This window comes from Ranitomeya variabilis, chromosome 4, assembly GCF_051348905.1.
Source record: "Ranitomeya variabilis isolate aRanVar5 chromosome 4, aRanVar5.hap1, whole genome shotgun sequence".
Taxonomy (NCBI): Eukaryota; Metazoa; Chordata; class Amphibia; order Anura; family Dendrobatidae; genus Ranitomeya; species Ranitomeya variabilis.
Window position 1 is genome coordinate 761,718,345 of NC_135235.1, and position 22,482 is coordinate 761,740,826.

At 44.7% G+C, this 22,482-nt stretch overlaps 1 protein-coding gene across 1 annotated transcript in view; it reads left to right on the top strand.

Moving 5' to 3' along the window:
• LOC143768282 (uncharacterized) overlaps positions 1-22,115 on the top strand; it is a 108,729-nt gene extending 86,614 nt beyond the window's left edge. The window contains exons 4-7 of the mRNA XM_077256976.1: positions 3,330-3,453; positions 3,537-3,634; positions 3,833-3,923; positions 20,270-22,115. Coding sequence (XP_077113091.1) covers positions 3,330-3,453; positions 3,537-3,634; positions 3,833-3,923; positions 20,270-21,540 — 1,584 coding nt within the window. The 3' untranslated portion in view covers positions 21,541-22,115. The remainder of the gene's footprint in view (positions 1-3,329; positions 3,454-3,536; positions 3,635-3,832; positions 3,924-20,269) is intronic.
• Positions 22,116-22,482: the final 367 nt, after the last annotated feature.

Below are 22,482 nucleotides of genomic sequence, written 5' to 3' on the forward strand. Positions count from 1 at the left end.
AGGGAGGGAAACAAGCCTTAAGCAAAATACACGTCTCTCCCAGAGCCCTCCGCCGGCCTTAGGTTTAGAAATTTGCTGGGTACTTTGGCACCCACCTCAGTTCCTCAAAGAGTATGAAGGGACTATGTCCGTGAGCCTCGGTCCAGGCCAGGCAGAGAGATGATGGTCAGGTAACTGCCAGCGATGCTTTCACCTCGCTTCCAGCTCCTCCACCTAGCCCGCTGATTCTCCCTCTGCGACCTTCCCCCAGGCAACGGACACAGGCAGGGGCCCGGCCTCAGACAGCGCGGCAAGAGGAGAGTCCACGTAAGACACGGGCAGCTCCGGAACACTCACCTGCCGGTAAGCGCTGCAGGGTCCCCCGTAAAGCGCCAACCTCGTATCAGGAGCGCCTCAGCTATAAGGTCCGCCGCTGGTATCAGCAGGACAGGAGCGCTGCTGGGAGAGCCGCGGTCGGTTCAGGCGCCGCTGCCGTCCCTCCTCCACGTCCTCTCCCTGCCGTTAAGTGCTGCAGGGTCCCCCGTGAAGTGTCGACCTCGTACCAGGAGCGCCTCAGCTATAAGGTCCGCCGCTGGTAACGGCAGGACAGGAGCGCTGCTGGGAGAGCCGCAGTCGGTTCAGGTGCCGCTGTCGTCCCTCCTCCACGTCCCCTGATCTAGTCCGGAGGAATCTCCCGGGATTCAAGGTGTGCCGCTGAAGGGCATAAGGTCCCTGCCGGCCCCCTCTCCGCTATTTTCAATTCAGTGTGGCAGGGACAGGGATAGACAGGGGAGATGCTTTAATCAAAAGGCGGGAACCACGTCCATGAGGCTTCGGGTTCTCCTACAGGCCCCAGTCCATCTCTAGGCTCAGAGTTATAGTTTGTGCCCTGGATGATCAAAAACTGGCACAGGGGCTCTTGAGCTGATGGATAATGCTTGGTATTGGTGTGGATGGGCACCGAAAGGCTGTGAATTGCTTGTATTGCAGCCACCATCCACGGAGCTCAGGGAGAACACGTCCTGTCTCTTCAGCTGCCAGCCACGCCCCCGATTCTACATTATTTTTAACCTGGTATACCAATAAAAAATACATTTATACTTTCTGTACTTTGGACTTTTAGTCGGCTTTTGTTCTTGTGTTTCTATGGTGTTTTTTTCCTGATAGTCCAATTTTTATCAAGGTCCATTTTCACAGTAGTACAAACTTAAGGTGGTGTTTTATTATTTTTATATTCTGATTCACTATACTTATATAGAAAACCTCCCTCCCCTGGTTTTTGTACTCTGTGTTTCGGTCCCCTTTTCTCGTGATTTGCCCCCCTACACACAGTATAATGTTCCTACATTACCTCCATCCCTCCACACACAGTACTATGTTCTCATAGTACCGCCATACCCCCACACACAGTATAATGTTCTCACAGTACCGCTATACCCCCCCACACAGTATAAAGTTCCCACATTACCTCCATCCCACCACACACAGTATAATGTTCTCATAGTACCGCCATAACCCCACACATAGTATAATCTTCTCATAGTACCGCCATACCCCCACACACAGTATAAAGTTCCCACAGTACCATCATCCCACCACACACAGTATTTTGTTCCTACAATAGTGGCTTCCCACAGACACACCATAATGTTTCCACAGGACTGCCATCCCCCTCAGACACACTTTAATGTCCCCACAGTACTGCCATCCCCCCACTTTTTAATGTTCCCACAGTACTGCCCCTACATGCACAATATGGTACCATCCACCTCACTGACTACCTCCGACCACCGACAGTTAATTAATAAATACTCACTTAGCCTCATTCTTGGTGCAAATACTAATGAACCCAGCATCTATGAGATATTTACCATACAATAGTTGGATAGGCAGGAGTGTGTCATCCATAACAGTAGCCCACTCGGTTGCTATGATGCCTATGAATTGACAGGGCTCAGTGGGGTGTGGTATTGGTCACCCTCTCCTTCCCATCATCACAATTTCAGCGATATCCACTAAAGGTCAAGTGGGAAGAGAGATGCTAAGTGCCAGAATTGGTGCATCTTAGGGATGTGCCTTTTCTGGGTGGCTGATAGCTGATTTTTTTAGCCTAGGGCCACCTATCCATGGCCCCTTCCTAGGCTATTAATATCAACCTGCAACTGTCTGCATAACTTTTGCTGGTTATTATAGGGGGACCCTACGTCACTTTTTTGGGGGGTCCCCCATTTTAATAGCCACTAAAGGCGAAGTATACAGTTGTGAGCTGATATTACTAGCCTGGAAAGCTCCATGGGTATTACCCCCTTCCTAGGCTATAAACAAACTTGTGTGTGTGAATCAGAGCTGAGATCTAACGTGATAAAAGATTACAGTGCGGGGAAGATGTGAAACCTTCATATAGACGGCCGGTGGGAATGGAGTCAGTGACAGACTCTGGCCAAATCTGTTTCTAGAGCCGTAGTAGAAGATAAAGATGTCGTCCTCATCATGAAGTAGTTATTTCTCATGTCGCGTGTAATGAATATCTCCTGCAGTATTGCTAATGCCGATTCCAGGGTCGGTAAATGAGACGAGAATTAGCGTTATGGAAGATGAGTCTATGAGGAACGTATTCAGCTGCCGACTCCGAGGAAGAAACTGCTCGTTGTCGGTGGCCTAAATATATAGGATTTATTAGTAGATGGAAAGAAGGAAACTAAATACTGTAAAATAATAAATCTCCTCATATGTTTCCCTTATTATCTCCAGTAATTGTATTATTACACAGGATTCTTATGATGTTACATCGGCTCATCTTCTCATTCAGGTCTCTACAATATCGGATCCTCTCAATGAAGATCTTCTACAAAAGAGAATTTTCCTGATTTACCCATCAAAGATGGATATGGACAGAGACAAGATGGCGGAGAGGATATTACACCTCACCCTAGAGATCCTCTTCCGGCTTACTGGAGAGGTGAGAGATTCTGATGACGTCACATTACATCATTCTTATCTATGGGAATAAGAGATGGACAGAACTGGAGAGGTGAGGACTCTGGAAATGTCTGTAGTGAGATTTATTAATGTGTCTCTCCATTACCAGGATTACACAGTGGTGAAGAAGACCTCTAGTGATCGCTGTCAGAATCCTGTGTCTGAGGGATGGGGAAGACCCCTGAGCCCAATCACGGGGCCTCCACCTCACCCCCTGATACATGAGGACATCAATGACCAGAAGATCCTAGAACTCACCTACAAGATGATTGATCTGCTGACTGGAGAGGTGACAGTGCTGGGAATGCTGGGACATTATACAGTAACACTATGAAGGGATCGGGGGATGACGGTATCATTGTATGTGTCAGGTTCCTATAAGGTGTCAGGATGTCGCTGTCTATTTCTCCATGGAGGAGTGGGAGTATTTAGAAGGACACAGAGATCTGTACAAGAGCGTCATAATGGAGGTTCCCCAGCCCCTCACATCTCCAGGTAATAGACAGGACTAAATACACACGGCCTATAATTATCTGTATGTAAAGAATGAATTCACTCCCTGTATGTGTTTCCTCCAGATCTATCCAGTAAGAGGACAACACCAGAGAGATGTCCCCGTCCTCTTCTTCCACAGGACTGTAACCAAGAAGATCCCAATGCTCCTCAGGACCATCAGGTAGATGGAGAGAAGGTATCAGGAGATCTCCCCTATGATGTGTAGACGCCGGTGAAGGTCTTGTGCTCAGTCTTGTTTTATCCACCAGTATTATATATTTTATACTTGTGTAATGAGAACGGTGGAGATGGCAGGATTAGAGCTGATCATAGATGTGACTTCTCCATCTGTCGGTGACTTTTACAATATTTGTTTCAGGGTGAAGATCTGACCCATATTAATACTACAGAGACATATGTGAGGGGGGATGAGCGGTGTAAAGAGGAGATTCCTACATATGACTACCCAGGTGAGTAGTAACCACTAAATGCAGAGAAGTCACAGATTCTTCTCAGTCACCGGCTGTGGCTGCTTTATCGGTGGTGTAGTCCGGCCGTATTACCATGATCACCATTTTGCCTCTAGACCACAACATTCTCCTCCACCCAAAACTGTTCAAATGACTTTGGGCATTGAAAACCCTTTTATATGGAACTTACAACCTGGTAGATCCACCTACTCCCTGGTATTAGGCCGGCCTCACACTAGCGAGTTTTACGGACGTATGAGCGCAGAAAATACGTCCAGAAAATACGCATTGCACATGGCCCAATGATTCTCTATGGGGCAGCTCTTATCTGCCGTATATTACGCATTCGTAATATACGGTGTGTTATGGGGACGTACAAAATTGCAGCATGCTGCGTTTGTCAGCCTATTGCGCAAAAAATACGCCAATGAAAGTCTATGGGGGCGAGAAAATTACGGATTACACACGGACCAGCAGTGTGACTTGCGAAACCATCTCATATCCCTTCTTATATTACATACTAGACTGTGGCCCGATTCTAATGCATCGGGTATTCTAGAATATGCATGTCCCCGTAGTATATGGACAATGATGATTCCAGAATTCGCGGCAGACTGTGCCCGTCGCTGATTGGTCGATGTAACCTTTATGACATCATCGTCGCCATGGCAACCATTATGACATCTACGTCGATACTGTGCCCGTTGATGATTGGTCGAGGCAACCTTTATGACATCATCGTCACCATGCTGTGCCCGTCTCTGATTGGTCGAGGCCTGGCGGCCTCGGCCAATCATAGACGCGGGATTTCCAGGACAGACAGACAGACAGACGGAAAAACCCTTAGACAATTATATTACATATTCCTCTTTACTAATGTAGAAGTGTGTTTGTGTCAAATTTGGGGGCTCTAGCTATTAAAGGGTTAAATCCCGGAAAAAATTGGCATGGGCTCCCGCGCAATTTTCTCTGCCAGAGCGGTGAAGCCAGTGACTGAGGGCAGATTAATAGCCTAGAGAGGGACCATGGTTATTGGCCCCCCTGGCTAAAAACATCTGCCCCCAGCCACCCCAGAAAAGGCACATCTGCAAGATGCGCCTATTCTGGCACTTAGCCTCTCTCTTCCCACTCCCCTGTAGAGGTGGGATATGGGGTAATGAAGGGTTAATGTCACCTTGCTATTGTAAGGTGACATTAAGCCAGGTTTATAATGGAGAGGCGTCAATTATGACACCTATCCATTATTAATCCAATAGTACGAAATGGTTAATAATGGTGTTTTAATATTTTATTATACTCTTAATCCACCTGAAGACCCTTGTGACCTGAAATAAAGTTAAAAAAAGCAAACAACAATATTCCATACCTTCCGTCGTTACAGTCTTGTCCCAAGCTGTAAATCCATCTGAAGTGGTTAAGTCATTTTACACCCAGGAGCTCTGCTAATGCAGCTGTGCTCCTGACTGTAAAACTTGGTGAATAAATGGAATGCAGGGGAATGTACTGTAGATAGCTCGAGTCGCGGTGATGCGCCCTCTGCTGGATGAACTCATATGAACTCGAGCGTGGGAACTTTTCAGAATATTTTCCCACGCTCGAGTTCATATGAGTTCATCCAGCAGAGGACGCATCACCGCGTATTACGGCCGTAAAAAACGGACCGTATTTACTTACTCCTAGTGTGACGCCGGCCTTGGTGTGAGGGCGATCATGTCACATCATGCCACGGAGTCTCTGATTCAAAGTCAGAGGGGCTGTCAGCCCCTGTAGTGAGGGATCGGCGACCTGTCATAAGCCAATACAGATGCATATGTAATCAGAGCACCACATAAAGTCCTGCCACAGAGCACCACATAAAGCCCCGCCCCAGAGCACGAGAATCTCATTAACTGAAAACTACAAATACAGATTAAGCAACAACCACAAGACGGATTTCATCACCAGGTATCAGTGCAATCAGTATAACGGCACCGACCTGACAGTGTCTGTAGTCACTGAGCACAATCCTGCTGACAGGTTCCCTGTAAGACATCTCCGCTCTGCACTATTATACACAGTTCTCTATAAATGTGTAATATTTCTTCTTGAAACTCATCTGACAGAAAATATTGGAGCTTCCGATAGTTTAGATTGTGAAGTCACCGAGCTCCGTGCTCTAATTCCCCCAGAGAGGTTTCACCACTAGCTCCTCATTTATTACTGATGGAGACTGTTCAGTTTGAGCATTTCAGTAGATGTTATTGTCTATAGTCAGTTTCTGATTACAGTAGTGTCCAGAATACTCTGATTTATCCTCTTCCCGCAGCCAGTTTTGTGTTCTTAATCAGGCCCCATTTTTACAATCTGACGTGTGTCACTTTATGTGGTGATAACTTTGGAATTATTCACAAAGGATAATAGAAAACAAATGGATCTTACAAATTATTTCCCACTTCTCACAATACCCTACATACGATTGTACACTACTCTCTGGGCACACGGCAGTGTTCAGAAGGGAAGGAGCGCCATTTAGCTGTTTGACTGCAGATCTAGCTGGAATAGTTTGCAGACACAATGTATTGGGAGCACTGTTCATGGTCAACTGGCAGCTCAAAAGATTTCCACCATGAACATGCTTGGCACTATCTTCTCTGCTTTCCATATCCCAAGGATCGCCTTGCTCATCGCCCTTTAACACCATTACATGGATCTGCACTTACACTGAGACCCCTAGGCTTGGACCATGGTGTTACCTGCTATTCTGTGGTATTAGATGGCAAGAAGAATAGTCAGGTAGCTGGGTCAGAACCAGAAGGACAGAATACAGAATCAGAAGACACAAGAGTAGTCAGTAAAGGGGCCACGGTCACAGCAGGAAACAAATACACAAGCCGCAAGCTGAACACAGAGGACTGAACCAGAGGAGAACAACGCTGTTTCTGGCAGATTCCGGCCATGTGCTTTGAGCTTTCGTAGGATGTGGTACTTTCCAATTGGCTGAAGTAGGGAGCAGATTACTCCAGCTGGACAGCAGGAACAGATCCCAGATGAGATTGGACACACCATATGCAGAAGCCCTAATATGACTAAATGACAGAAATCAGAATAGTCGAAATCCTCATAAAGTGATAAATTAATTCACTGAGGGTTATAATCTATACATATGTGGTCAAAATTGTTGGTACCTCTCGTTTAATGACAGAAAAACCCACAATTGTCACAGAAATAACTTGAATCTGACAAAAGTAATAATAAATAAAAAATCTATGAAAATGAACAAATGAAAGTCAGACATTGCTTCCACAGAATTAAAAATATAATAATAGAACTCATGAAACAGGTAACAGAAATGATGGTATCCCTGAAAATAATGTGACAAAGGGACATGTTAAATCGCGGTGTGTCCACTAACTAGCATCACAGGTGTCTACAATCTTGGAATCAGTGAGTGGCCTGTATATAGGGCTACAGATACTCACTGTGCTGTTTGGTGACATGATGTGTATCACACTCAACATGGACCAGAGGAAGCGAAGGAAAGAGTTGTCTCAGGAGATCAGAAAGAAAATTATAGACAAACATGTTAAAGGTAATAATAATAATAATAATAATAATTTTATTTATATAGCGCCAACATATTCCGCAGCGCTTTACAACTTATAGAGGGGACTTATACAGACAACAGACATTACAGCATAACAGAAATCACAGTTCAAAACAGATACCAGGAGGAATGAGGGCCCTGCTGCTCGCAAGCTTACAATCTATGAGGAAAAGGGGAGACACAAGAGGTGGATGGTAACATTTGCTTTCGTTGTTCGGACCAGCCATAGTGTAAGGCTCGGGTGTTCATGTAAAGCTGCATGAACCAGTTAACTGCCTAAGTATGTAACAGTACAGACACAGAGGCTATTAACTGCATAAAGTGTATGAGAACATGATGGAGGAACGTGATTATGTTGTTGTTTTTTATTAATAGGCCACACAGGGATAATTAGGTTAATGCGTTGAGGCGGTAGGCCAATCTGAACAAATGAGTTTTTAGTGCACGCTTAAAACTGTGGGGATTGGGGATTAATTGTATTAACCTAGGTAGTGCATTCCAAAGAATCGGCGCCGCACGTGTAAAGTCTTGGAGACGGGAGTGGGAGGTTCTGATTATTGAGGATGCTAACCTGAGGTCATTAGCAGAGCGGAGTCATAACACAGTGTGGGGCTACTGTGGGGGTCATCGTACAGTGTGGGGGCTACTGTGGGGAGTCATAATACAGTGTGGGGGCTACTGTGGGGGTCATCATACAATGTGGGGGCTACTGTGGGGAGTCATACAGAGTGGGGGCTACTATGGGGGTCATCATACAGTGTGGGGCTACTGTGGGTAGTCATCATATTATATTATTAAATATTGCTCACAATACTTGAATGAGACACTACAGTTGTTGCCTTCAAGGGTCTATGGATGACTGCATTACCCTCTTTATCATTTTTTTCATGATTTTGCACTTTTTACAGAGCCTTCATGAGTGTAGGAGCACATCAACTACACTTTCTTAATATTTTAAGGAGACCGTCCAGTTGTTGCTTTCAGGGGTGTATAGATGATGCTGCTTTTAATTTTTGGAATGCTTTGCACTCTGCATAACTTTTAGGAGTGTAGGTGTACCACAACTATACTTTGCTTGCAATATTTATTATTATTATTATTATTATTTATTGTTATAGCGCCATTTATTCCATGGCGCTTTACAAGTGAGGAGGGGTATACATAATAAAAACAAGTACAATAATCTTGAACAATACAAGTCATAACTGGTACAGGAGGAGTGAGGACCCTGCCCGCGAGGGCTCACAATCTACAAGGGATGGGTGAGAATACAGTAGGTGAGGATAGAGCTGATCGTGCAGCGGTTGGTTGATCGGTGGTTACTGCAGGTTGTAGGCTTGTCGGAAGAGGTGGGTCTTCAGATTCTTTTTGAAGGTTTCGATGGTGGGCGAGAGTCTGATGTGTTGTGGTAGAGGGTTCCAGAGTAGGGGTGATACGCGAGAGAAATCTTGTATACGATTGTGGGAAGAGGAGATAAGAGGGGAGTAGAGAAGGAGATCTTGTGAGGATCGGAGGTTGCGTGTAGGAAAGTACCGGGAGATGAGGTCACAGATGTAAGGAGGAGACAGGTTGTGGATGGCTTTGTACGTCATGGTTAGGGTTTTGTACTGGAGTCTCTGGGCAATGTGTGACGTCTGCTGCCAAATAGCGTCCCCGCCGACCACAACCATCCCTTCCTAGCCAGGTACTTAGTAGCCCCCTTAAATTTCCAACATTAAGCCTTCTGTGTCTTCAGCTCCAGCCTCCATTACCCAGCCTCAATATCAAAATAGGCGTGTGCACAGCTCAATGGAGTGGTGCCAAGGTAGGTTCCCAAACCTTAGTGACATATATAACGAAACGTGGCACTCAACTTTTATGTATGCAAGCGGTTTTTATTCCAAGTGATGGAACAGTAACAATAAGACGTTTCGGTCACAAACAACGGCCTTCATCAGTTACATACTGTGAGTAGTAGTGGGGTGAATAACTAACTATACCCGGTGGGTAGACTGAAATATTGCTGATATCCCTTAAATGGAAACCATGAGCAAAAAAAACGCAGACTTAATGCAACCCAGTAAGTGATGCTGCAGACGCGGAATCGGACAAGCGGTGGATCCCGCGTCTGCAGAATTCCGCCGACGGGGAGCCTCCACCTTGGACCGCCGCATCAGGCGGCCCGCTGGCGCCCCCTGTCGAATGCGCCCGGGGCACATGCCTCGGCTGCCCCCCCCCCCCCCCCGGATACGCCACTGGATTGCAGTAGCATAGCTGCCGGAGGGCGGAGGGGGAGGACCACCTGCATGTTGCCACCCTATAGCACGTAATTCTCTTGTTCATCAAAGTGGGGGCTGCTGTCAGAGCATCATACAGAATGGAGTGACTTTTGAGGCATCATATAGTGTGGGGACTACTCTGGGGGGAACATACAATATGGGGTCTATTGTGGGGAGTCATCATACAGTGTGGGGGCTACTGTGGGGAGTCATAACACAGTGTGGGGCTACTGTGGGGGTCATCGTACAGTGTGGGGGCTACTGTGGGGAGTCATAATAGTGTGGGGGCTACTGTGGGGGTCATCATACAATGTGGGGGCTACTGTGGGGAGTCATACAGAGTGGGGGCTACTATGGGGGTCATCATACAGTGTGGGGCTACTGTGGGTAGTCATCATATTATATTATTAAATATTGCTCACAATACTTGAATGAGACACTACAGTTGTTGCCTTCAAGGGTCTATGGATGACTGCATTACCCTCTTTATCATTTTTTTCATGATTTTGCACTTTTTACAGAGCCTTCATGAGTGTAGGAGCACATCAACTACACTTTCTTAATATTTTAAGGAGACCGTCCAGTTGTTGCTTTCAGGGGTGTATAGATGATGCTGCTTTTAATTTTTGGAATGCTTTGCACTCTGCATAACTTTTAGGAGTGTAGGTGTACCACAACTATACTTTGCTTGCAATATTTATTATTATTATTATTATTATTATTATTTATTGTTATAGCGCCATTTATTCCATGGCGCTTTACAAGTGAGGAGGGGTATACATAATAAAAACAAGTACAATAATCTTGAACAATACAAGTCATAACTGGTACAGGAGGAGTGAGGACCCTGCCCGCGAGGGCTCACAATCTACAAGGGATGGGTGAGAATACAGTAGGTGAGGATAGAGCTGATCGTGCAGCGGTTGGTTGATCGGTGGTTACTGCAGGTTGTAGGCTTGTCGGAAGAGGTGGGTCTTCAGATTCTTTTTGAAGGTTTCGATGGTGGGCGAGAGTCTGATGTGTTGTGGTAGAGGGTTCCAGAGTAGGGGTGATACGCAAGAGAAATCTTGTATACGATTGTGGGAAGAGGAGATAAGAGGGGAGTAGAGAAGGAGATCTTGTGAGGATCGGAGGTTGCGTGTAGGAAAGTACCGGGAGATGAGGTCACAGATGTAAGGAGGAGACAGGTTGTGGATGGCTTTGTACGTCATGGTTAGGGTTTTGTACTGGAGTCTCTGGGCAATGGGGAGCCAGTGAAGGGATTGACAGAGGGGAGAGGCCGGAGAATAGCGGGGGGACAGGTGGATTAGTCGGGCAGCAGAGTTTAGAATAGATTGGAGGGGTGCGAGAGTGTTTGAGGGGAGGCCACAGAGCAGGAGGTTGCAGTAGTCAAGACGAGAGATGATGAGGGCATGGACTAGGGTTTTTGCAGATTCTTGGTTGAGGAATGAACGGATTCGTGCAATATTTTTGAGTTGAAGTCGGCAGGAAGTGGAAAGGGCTTGGATATGTGGTTTGAAGGAGAGATCAGCGTCAAGGATAACCCCGAGGCAGCGAGCTTGTGGGACTGGGGAGAGTGGGCAGCCATTTACTGTAATGGATAGGTTCGTTGGGGGGGTCACGTGAGATGGGGGAAAGATGATGAATTCTGTTTTGTCCATGTTAAGTTTCAGAAATTTAGCGGAGAAGAAGGATGAAATAGTGGACAGACATTGAGGGATTCTGGTTAGTAGGGAGGTGATATCTGGTCCAGAGATGTAGATCTGTGTGTCATCAGCATAGAGGTGATACTGAAAGCCATGAGATTCTATGAGCTGTCCCAGGCCAAAGGTGTAAATGGAGAAGAGCAGGGGCCCAAGGACTGAACCTTGTGGGACTCCGACAGAGAGGGGGCGAGGTGAGGAGGTGGTGTGTGAGTGGGAGACGGTGAATGTCCGGTCTGTTAGGTATGATGAGATCCAGGATAGGGCCAAGTCTGTGATGCCAAGGGATGAGAGGGTCTGTAATAATAGGGAATGGTCCACTGTGTCAAAGGCAGCCGACAGGTCGAGGAGGAGGAGAACAGAGTAGTGTCGCTTGCTCTTGGCGGTTAAAAGGTCAGTGGTGACCTTAGTTAGGGCAGTTTCAGTGGAATGGTGTGGCCGGAAGCCAGATTGTAAGCGGTCAAAGAGGGAGCAAGAAGAGAGATGGGAGGACAGTTCAAGGTAGACGTGTTGTTCCAGTAGTTTTGAGGCATAGGGGAGAAGTGATATAGGGCGATAGCTAGATACAGAGGATGGGTCAAGAGAGGGCTTTTTGAGGATAGGTGTGATGGAGGCATGTTTAAAGCTTGAGGGGAAAACACCATTTGTTAGTGATAGGTTGAAGAGATGGGTTAGGGTTGGGATGAAGATTGTGGTGAGGTTTGGGATGAGGTGGGTTGGGAGCGGGTCAAGTGCACAGGTGGTGAGATGCGATCTTGAGAGTAGAGTGGCGAGTTGATCTTCTGTAATGGTGGAGTAGTTGGTTTTGGAGGTGGAGGGTAGGGAAGTTGGGAGGAAGGGCTCTGGGGCTTGTTGACCAAAACTGTCTCTGATGTTATCAATCTTCTGCTTGAAGAATGAGGCAAAGTCTTCAGCAGAGATAAGTGAGGAGGGAGGAGGTGCTGGGGGACGGAGGAGAGAATTGAAGGTGTTGAATAACTGTTTAGGGTTGTGAGACAGGGAGGATATGAGAGATGAGAAGTAGGTTTGTTTAGCTGTGGCGAGTGCGGTCTTGAAAGTAGTGAGGGACTGTTTGAATGCGATTAAGTGGTCGTTGGAGTGGGATCTTTTCCATCTGCGCTCAGCAGCCCTGGAAGCTCGCCTCAGTTCTTTGGTCAGGCTGGTGTGCCAGGGCTGTCTGTTGATTTTGCGAGCTTTGGTATGTGTAAGTGGGGCAGCAGATTCCAAAGCTACAGCTATTGTGGTGTTATATAGAGCGGCAGCGTCATCCGCATTGTGTATGGAAATTATGTCTGTGAGAGGGAGGAGGGATTCAGAGAATGAATGTAGGTCAAGATGTAACTAACTATACCCGGTGGGTAGACTGAAATATTGCTGATATCCCTTAAATGGAAACCATGAGCAAAAAAAACGCAGACTTAATGCAACCCAGTAAGTGATGCTGCAGACGCGGAATCGGACAAGCGGTGGATTCCGCGTCTGCAGAATTCCGCCGACGGGGAGCCTCCACCTTGGACCGCCGCATCAGGCGGCCCGCTGGCGCCCCCTGTCGAATGCGCCCGGGGCACATGCCCCGGCTGCCCCCCCCCCCCCCCGGATACGCCACTGGATTGCAGTAGCATAGCTGCCGGAGGGCGGAGGGGGAGGACCACCTGCATGTTGCCACCCTATAGCACGTAATTCTCTTGTTCATCAAAGTGGGGGCTGCTGTCAGAGCATCATACAGAATGGAGTGACTTTTGAGGCATCATATAGTGTGGGGACTACTCTGGGGGGAACATACAATATGGGGTCTATTGTGGGGAGTCATCATACAGTGTGGGGGCTACTGTGGGGAGTCATAACACAGTGTGGGGCTACTGTGGGGGTCATCGTACAGTATGGGGGCTACTGTGGGGAGTTATAAGCCCATCACCAAGCATTTGATGTTCCTGTGACTACAGTTGCACATATTCAGAAATGTAAGATCCATGGGACTGTAGCCGACCTCCCTGGACGTGCGTGCAGGAGGAAAGTTGCTGACAAATCAAAGAGACGGATAATACGAATGGTAACAAAAGAGCCAAGAAAAACTTCTAAACAGATTAAAGGTGAACTTCAAGCTCAAAGAACATCAGTGTCCGATCGCACCATCCATCTTTTTCTGAGCCAAAGTGGAATTCATGGGAGACGACCAAGGAGGACACCATTGTTGAAGAAAATCATAAAAAAGCCAGACTGGAATTTGCTAAACTACATGTTGACAAGCCACAAAACTTCTGAGAGAATGTCCTATGGACAGATGAGACAAAAATTGAGCTTTTTGGCAAGGCACATCAGCTCTATGTTCACAGATGGAAACATTAAGCATATCATGGAAAGAACACTGTCCCTATTGTGAAACATGGCGGAGGCTCTGTTATGTTCTGGGGCTGCTTTGCTGCATCTGGCACAAGGTGTCCAGAATCTGTGCAGGGTACAATGAAATCACAAGACTATCAAGGGATTATAGAGAAGAATGTGCTGCCCAGTGTCAGAAAGCTTGGTCTCAGGCGCAGGTCATAGTTCTTGCAACAGGATAATGACTAGTGATTAGTGAGTATACTCGTTGCTCGAGTTTTCCCGAGCACGCTCGGGTGATCACCGAGTATTTGTAAGTGCACGGAGATTTAGTTTTCGTTGTCTCAGCTGCATGATTTACAGCTGATAGACAGATTGAATACATGTGGGAATTCCCTAGCAACCAGGCAACCCCCACATGTACTCAGGCTGGCTAGCAGCCATAAATCATGCAGCTGTGTCAACAAAAACTAAATCTCCAAGCAGTTACAAATACTCGGAGACCACCCGAACGAGTATACTCGCTCATCACTAATAATGACCGAAAACACACAGCTAAAAACACCCAAGAATGGCTAAGAAGGAAACATTGGACTATTCTGAAGTGGCCTTCTGTGAGCCCTGACCTAAATCCTATTGAGCATCTTTGGAAAGAGCTGAAACATGCTGTCTGGAAAAGACAACCTCCAAACAGGAGACAACTGGAGCAGTTTGCTCTTGAGGAGTGGCCAAAATACCTGTCGAGAGGTGCAGAAGTCTCATTGACAGTTACAGGAATCGTTTGATTGCAGTGATTGCCTCAAAAGGTTGTGCAGCAAAATATTAACCCTTTCGCGCCAGAACCTGTTTTTGGTTTCGTGACCTGGCCAATTTTTTCAATTCTGACCAGTGTCACTTTATGAGGTCATAACTCTAACGCTTCAATGAATCCTGGTGATTCTGAGATTGTTTTCTTGTGACATATTGTGCTTTATGATAGTGGTAATGTTTCTCTGCTATAACTTGCGTTTATTTGTTAAAAAAATGAAAATTTGGCAAAAATTTCGCAGTTTTCAAAATTTTAATTTTTATGCTCTTAAATCAGTCATATCACAAAATAGTTAATACATAACATTTTCCACATCTCTACTTTACATCAGCACAATTTTTTATTTTAGGAAGTTATAAGGGTTAAAAGTTGACCTGCGATTTCTCATTGTTGCAACAAAATGTACAAAACCATTTTTTTAGGGACACCTTACATTTGAAGTGAGTTTGGGGGGTCAATATGACATAAATACCCAAAAGTGACACCATTCTAAAAACTGCACCCCTCTACGTGTGCAAACCACATTTAAGAAGTTTATTAGCCCTTCAGGTGCTTCACAGCAATGAATGGAATGTGGGAGGAAAAAATGAACATTTACTTTTCTTTCACAACAATTTTTCTTTAGGCCTAATTTTTTTTTTTACTTTCGCAAGGTTAACAGGAGAAAATGGACTATACATTTTGTTGTGCAATTTGTCCTGAGCATGCCGATGCCCCACATGTGGAAAAATACTACTGTTTGGGCACACGGCAGAGATCAGAAGTGAAGGCGCGCCATTTTGATTTTTTGTATGTAAAATATGCTGGAATAATTAGTGGTTGTGATGTCACGTTTGGAGAGCCCCTGATGTGCCTAAACATTGGAAACCCCCACAAGTGACCCCATTTTGGAAACTAGACCCCCCCAAGGAACTTATCTAGATGTGTGGTAGGCACCTTGAACCCCCAAGTGCTTCAGAGAAGTTAATTATGTAGAGCCGTGAAAATAGAAAATCATTTTTCTTTCCTCAAAAATTGTTTCAATTTTTGTTTTTCCAAAAGGTAACAGGAGAAATTGGACCCCAAAAGTTGTTGTGCAATTTCTCCTGAGTAAGCTGACATCCCATATGTGGGGTGTAGCATTTCGCATACTACGTGTCTTGGGGAAACACTCTCTTGGCTGCGGTAGTCAAGCACTCAGGCACGGTTTTCCACTTAAAGCAGTCTTTTGATTTATTCTCTCCAAAAACCATAGAAAGATGTACAAACGATAAACAGTCTTACATCAGACAGATGAATCCTCAATGTCCATAGTAGAGCTCCGCTCTCTCAGGTCTGTGGGCACACAGACTGTGCTATGTCCAGCACGCAGGCTCTCCAGCCTAGATATGGTCTCTGTGTGCTGTTCAGGACGTCTGTCCCCACTTGGAACCGTCCAACACACAGGCCACTCTGCAGTGTCCAGCCAGGACACATGGAAGTCTGTCCACACTCGCAGACTCCCCAACACTCTCACCATGTGCTACACACACCTCCTTTACATAGGTGTTACCACACCCAGGTACCTGTCACATGGCCAGTCAGGTGAGCGTGACATCACCACAGGTCCATCTTAGGTGTTCAGATACACCACTTTGGGTGGGTTTGTAGGTGACTGGACCCACCCATCTCTCCAATCACCTGGAAGCCTTCCCAATGTAAACAAATCCCTCAGCAGTAGATCTGCTTGAGCAAAACATACCCAGGCTTCCATCACAGGGCCACCCACCTCTGCGATACATACCGCCCATTAATCACATGACCAGTCGCTATGCCACAGGGGGTAAACCACCGTTTGGGCGCATGGCAGAGCTCAGAAGGGAAGGAGCGCCATATTGGAGAAATTTTGCTGGAATTGTTTGTGGGTGACATGTCACATTGTCAGTGCCCCTGAGGTGCCAGAACAGTATAAGCCCCCAAAAGTGACTGCATTTTACAAAATACTTCCCTGATTGAATTCTTGTAGTGGTGCAGTGAGCATACTGACACCACAGCTGTTCCACAGAAAATTATACCATTGGGCAGTGAAGAAAAAATAATTACATTGTAACCACTAAAATTTTGTTTTAACCCCAGATTTTACATTGGAAAATCGGTAGATAGGTAAATGTTCACTACACCATAGATGAATTCACAGAGGGGTGTCATTTCCAATTCTCAGAGGCGTGTCGGTTCCAAAATAGGGTCACTTCAGGGGAGATTCTGCTGTTAGGGAATTTTGGAGAGCATCAAAGTGCCAGAACAACAGAATCCCCCTGAAGTGACCCCATTTTGGAAATGACACCCCTCTGGGAATTCATCTATGGATATAGTGACCATTTTCACTATACCGATGATTTCCAGAAACACCTAGTGGAAGTTTTAGAGCAAAAATTGCAAACATTTCTTTGTAGTGCCCAATATATTGTGCCCAGCTTGTGTCTCTGGAGACATCCCCCCCACCTACCCCCGGAAATTGTTAAGTCAGCTCAACTCAGATGTGTCTGTCACTAAATAAACCAAATGCTTCAATGTCAAAACAGTTTGAAAACGTGGTTCTGTGTGGAAGATTGTAAATCAGTCATGGAGGCATAAGGCTGGCAATGATGAGCATTGTGGGCAATAAAAGTGGGTATCATGGCTCATTCCTCTCTTGGAGCATACATGACATCTTCTCTGGAGGTTCTTTCTTGTTTCAGTTGCTGGACTGAGTGCAATAAAATGTCGCTCAGTGAGTCTTCTGACATCTTCAGATTCTAAAGGATTGGCGGGGACAACATTTTCAAAAACAAGAATTTCAATGACCTTTTCCTGATAATCAAGGAAAGTATCTGCATTTCTGGCTTTTTTGTATGACACAAAAGAATTATATGTGGCCACCTGAAACAAATAACTGACTAACTTTTAATACCAGGTATATGATTTTCTTGATACCCGGTATGCCTGTAGAACCTTATCTGCAAGGTCCACACCCCCATATATTTGTTGTAGTCAATGACAGACACAGGTTTTGGAGTAGTGGATCCCTGTTCGTCTGCAGTGGCCCTTGTGGCCTCTGCCTGGATCGAGCTCAGAATAAAAATATAGTTTTTATCCTTATACTTAAGGGCAAGCAGACCTCCATTGCGTAAAGTCCCTGACTGCCTCTTTCGGACTTTTCATTGACTAATGATTGTGGAAACCCCTGATGGTTTTTGCGAATGGTTCCACAAGCCCCCATGTTATGTTCAACCAGACTTTAAATAGGGGTATGCTGGTGTAGTAGTTGTCAATAGGGTTGAGCGAAACGGATCGGTCATTTTCATAAGTCTCATGAAACCCGATCCGATCCCAGCGTGGGGTCGGCCACGCGGTACGCGAACTTGGCGCCAAAGTCGCGTTTCGTATGACGCGTTTAGCGCCATTTTTCCAGCCAATGAAGGAGCGGCAGAGTGATGACATAGGTGTCAGGGGGCGTGCAAACCTATCGCCATTTTTTCGTTAGTGTGTTGCAGCGATTTGTAATGTGTAAAACCAGCCTGGGAGGGGGAGAGAGAGAGAGAGAGAAAAAAAATCTTCATTGGGTTTCGTGTTTCGGTTGATCCCCGACTTTACACGGTGGTCGGCCGATTTCACTCGACTCGACTTTTAAGATAGTCGGGTTTCGCGAATAAAAAAAATAAAAATCGCTCAACCCTAGTTGTCAACATACAGATTGTAGCCTATTTGTAAAAATGGAGTCATCAGCTCCTAAACGTTTTTACCAGATGTCCATCCTGGAGGGTTTAGTTGGCTATCTTTCCCCTCATAAATGCAAAAAGCTGATGTGTATCCGGTTGAACTGTCGCACATTTTATAGCTCTTTATTCCGAACCTTGCCCTCTTAGAAGGAATAAATTGCTTGAGGTGCAGTCTTCCTTTGAATTTTACAAGGGATTCATCAATGGAAATGTTTAATGTTGGGGTGTAAATCTGGGAAATGCTACATCAAAATGCAAAGCCCCTTGGACATTGGTGTGCGCCAAATCACGAGCACTAGGGACAGCGCTAGTACTGGGCATTGTTCCCTGAGTTGGAGACATTTCTCCAGAAGCGCTATTTGTCTTTCTTGTTGTACTGGTCCTTGTGTGTGAGGATGGACCAGAATCCCTGCTCATTTCTTAGCTATCCACATCGCCACGTGGCACTGCACTTTCTTCGCTGTCAGACCATAAAAGTGCATAAGCCTCCTCTGCACTATAATACTGATGGGCCATTTTACTTTTTTTTTTTTCCCCGGAAATAGAAAACTCTGACGTGATCCGACTGACTGACGTGACTGAGGTAACCAAATTATTGGGGAGACAATTGAGAAAAGTCTATTTCTTTAGCCTAACCCTAACTTTAGAATAAACCCAAACTCTAACTTTAGCCTAACAGTAACCTTAACTTTAGCCTAACAGTATCCATATCTCTAACCCTAACAGCAACCCTAACCCTAACTTTAGCTTAACGGTAACGTTAACTTTATCCCCAACACTAACCCTACCGATAGCACTAACCCTAACCTGCCTTATCTGTTTTTGTTACTTTATAACAAGATCACTGACTGACACAGCTGTTGCCAGCAGCATTTGAAGCACTGATTCTCCTCTAATCTCTCACTGACAGGAGATCTGAGGAGAAACAGTGTTTTTATGAGGCAGATCGCCCAGGAAAGTAAGTTGCTACAACAAACTTTCCAAGTGATTTCGCTCATTGGCTGGTGTGACAATGACGTCATCAGGACCTGAACCAATCAGGTCTTGATGAGGTTAGGGGTCACAGGAAGTGTTTCTAGCGCCGACGTTTATCTACTGTTGGCGGTCATGAAGCGGTTAAGTTCAGGGTACCATCATTTCTGTACAGGCCTACTTCATCAGTTTTATTTTTTTTAAACTCTGTGGAAGCATGGTTGAAAAGCAATGTCACACTTTCATTTGTTCATTTTAATAGATTTTTGATTTATTATTACTTTTGTCAGATTCAAGTTATTTCTGTGACCATTGTGGGTTTTTCTGTCATTAAACGAGGGGTACCAACAATTTTGACCACGTATGTAGCAGGAATTAATATTTTGACTCCACAGCCACTTTCTGGAAATTAGCACGAAGTGGATGTTGGAGAGTGAAACTTACACATTTGCTATTTTATTGCTCAGCACATAGTGCCCAGATTGTGCTCCAGGAGACACACGCACTGCAAATTAAGTGGATTCTTCTCACTATAATATTGCTAAATACAGGGATCCTAAATGTTGTTTGAGAACACTGCAAGACTTAGAAGTGAGAGCGGATTTTGATGGATTGGTTTATAGAAACTTTGTTGCTTGTCAACAGCCTTTGAGCCACTAATAGTGTGGGAATCTCTGTTTTTCCATTGACAGATGACCTGAGTGGGGACTTGTTTTTTGTGAGATGAGAATTGGTATTATTTTTGCCTACATAACATTGATTGATTTCTTTTTATTCAATATTTGGGAGGCAGAATGAACAAACAGTTGAACACCACGCACTACTGGTTCATCCAACAAGGTTTTCTATTAGACTCTGAACTGTCATTGTCTTGGTAAATAATTAAAGTTTATTACATAGCTTGCCATTTTTATGGACAGTTTAAGTAGAAATGTTCAAAAATATAAAACTCAAGGATATGTTAGTAAAAAAATGTTTTTATCTTAGCAGATGACAGGAGATCAGAGGGACAGTTGACATCTTCAATTTTTAAATCTGATGATCTTGAGATCCTACAAGATACAACTGAAGTGATTGCTGTTACTCCATATATATCATCATCCATTCACAGCAAAGATCTGTCATCTGATCCTATGAAACAGGTCCCATCTTCTGATTCATTATTGACTACTAAGGAAAATCAAAGTCACAAAAGAGGCATTAAAAAACAAACTACTCCTAAAGCAAAGAAGTCAGTTTCATGTTCAGAATGTGGGAAATGTTTTAACAAGAAATGTCATCTTGTTAAGCACCAAAGAACTCACACAGGGGTGAAGCCTTTTTCATGTTTAAAATGTGGAAAATGTTTTAATCAGAAATGGCATCTTGTTCGACACGAAATAACTCACACAGGGGAGAAGCCTTTTTCATGTTCAGAATGTGGGAAATGTTTTAAATGGAAATCAGATTTGGTTAATCACCATAGAACTCACACAGGGGAGAAGCCTTATTCATGTTCAGAATGTGGGAAATGTTTTACCTTCAGAGAGAGTCTTGTTAGTCACCAGAGAACTCACACAGGGGAGAAGCCTTTTTCATGTTCAGAATGTGGGAAATGTTTTAAATGGAAATCAGATTTGGTTAATCACCGTAGAACTCACACAGGGGAGAAGCCTTATTCCTGTTCAGAATGTGGGAAATGTTTTACCTTCAAAGAGAGTCTTGTTAGTCACCAGAGAACTCACACAGGGGAGAAGCCTTTTTCCTGTTCAGAATGTGGGAAATGTTTTAACCAGAAAGGGAATCTTGTTACACACCAAATAACTCACACAGGGGAGACGCCTTTTTCATGTTCAGAATGTGGGAAATGTTTTAACCAGAAAAGGAATCTTGTTACACACCAAATAACTCACACAGGGGAGAAGCCTTTTTCCTGTTCAGAATGTGGGAAATGTTTTAACCAAAAAAGGAGTCTTGTTACACACCAAATAACTCACACAGGAAAGAAGCCTTTTTCGTGTTCAGTATGTGGGAAATGTTTTATCCAGAAATCATGTCTGGTTAGTCACCAGAGAACTCATACAGGGGAGAAGCCTTTTTCCTGTTCAGAATGTGGGAAAAGTTTTAACCGTAAAGGGAATCTTGTTAGTCACCAGAGAACTCACACAGGGGAGAAGCCTTTTTCCTGTTCAGAATGTGGGATATGTTTTAAATGGAAACCGCTTCTTGTTAAACATCAGTGCAGTCACACAGAGGAGAAAACTTTTACATTTTCTTAATGTGGGAAATATTTAACTTGGAAATCAACTGTTAATAATCATCAGAGATGTCACATAGGGGAGAAGCCTTTTTTCTGTTCATAATGTTGCAATAGTTTTAACCAAAATTGAATCTTCTTAAATGGGTTGTCTCCTGTCATTCCTCATATTTGCTGACAAAAGGATAAAACTAAACTTTATTAATTCCAAATGTAAAACTATACCCATAATTCACCCCCTGAAGGTTATTTAGTAGGTGACTAATAGAAAAAACATGTACCCCACAGTTGAGTATATAGGGTGAGGTGACTGTTGTGAATTCCGTTCTTGGGCTCCATCCTGTGGTACGAATGGTATTTTTGGGAGTTCTGCTCTTGGGCTCCCTCTGGTGGTTTCGAGTGGAACTTAGCAGCTGCTTTCACTAATCGGTTCCCTGGCCTTGTTATTTAACTGGGCTCTAGTTTGTAGTCGATGCCAGCTGTCAATGTTTTCCTGTTGGATTCAGTCCTTTCCTGGAAGTTCTCTGTTGGCCAGTCTATTTCAGCTTAAGATAAGTTCTGCTAGTTCTTGGGTGTTTCCCTGCTTTTGACCTTCTGTTCAGTTTGTTATGTCTCTTTTGTGCAGCTTGTCATTATGAAAAATTCCAGCTAGTTGGAAGCTCTGGGGTAGCAGATTTGCTCTTCCACACCGTAAGTCGGTGTGGAGGTTATTTTTGTAAACTCTGCGTGGATATTTAGTTTTTTATACTGACCGCACAGTAGCCTTTTCTATCTCTATCTATTTAGATAGTATTGGCCTCCTTTGCTAAATCTAGTTTCATTTCTGAGTTTGTCATCTCCCTCTCCACTCACCGTCAATATATGTGGGGGGCTATCTTTCCTTTTGGGGGGTTTTCTGAGGCGAGATAGTTTTCCGTTTCCATCTTCAGGGGTAGTTAGTTCTTAGGCTGTGACGAGGCGACTA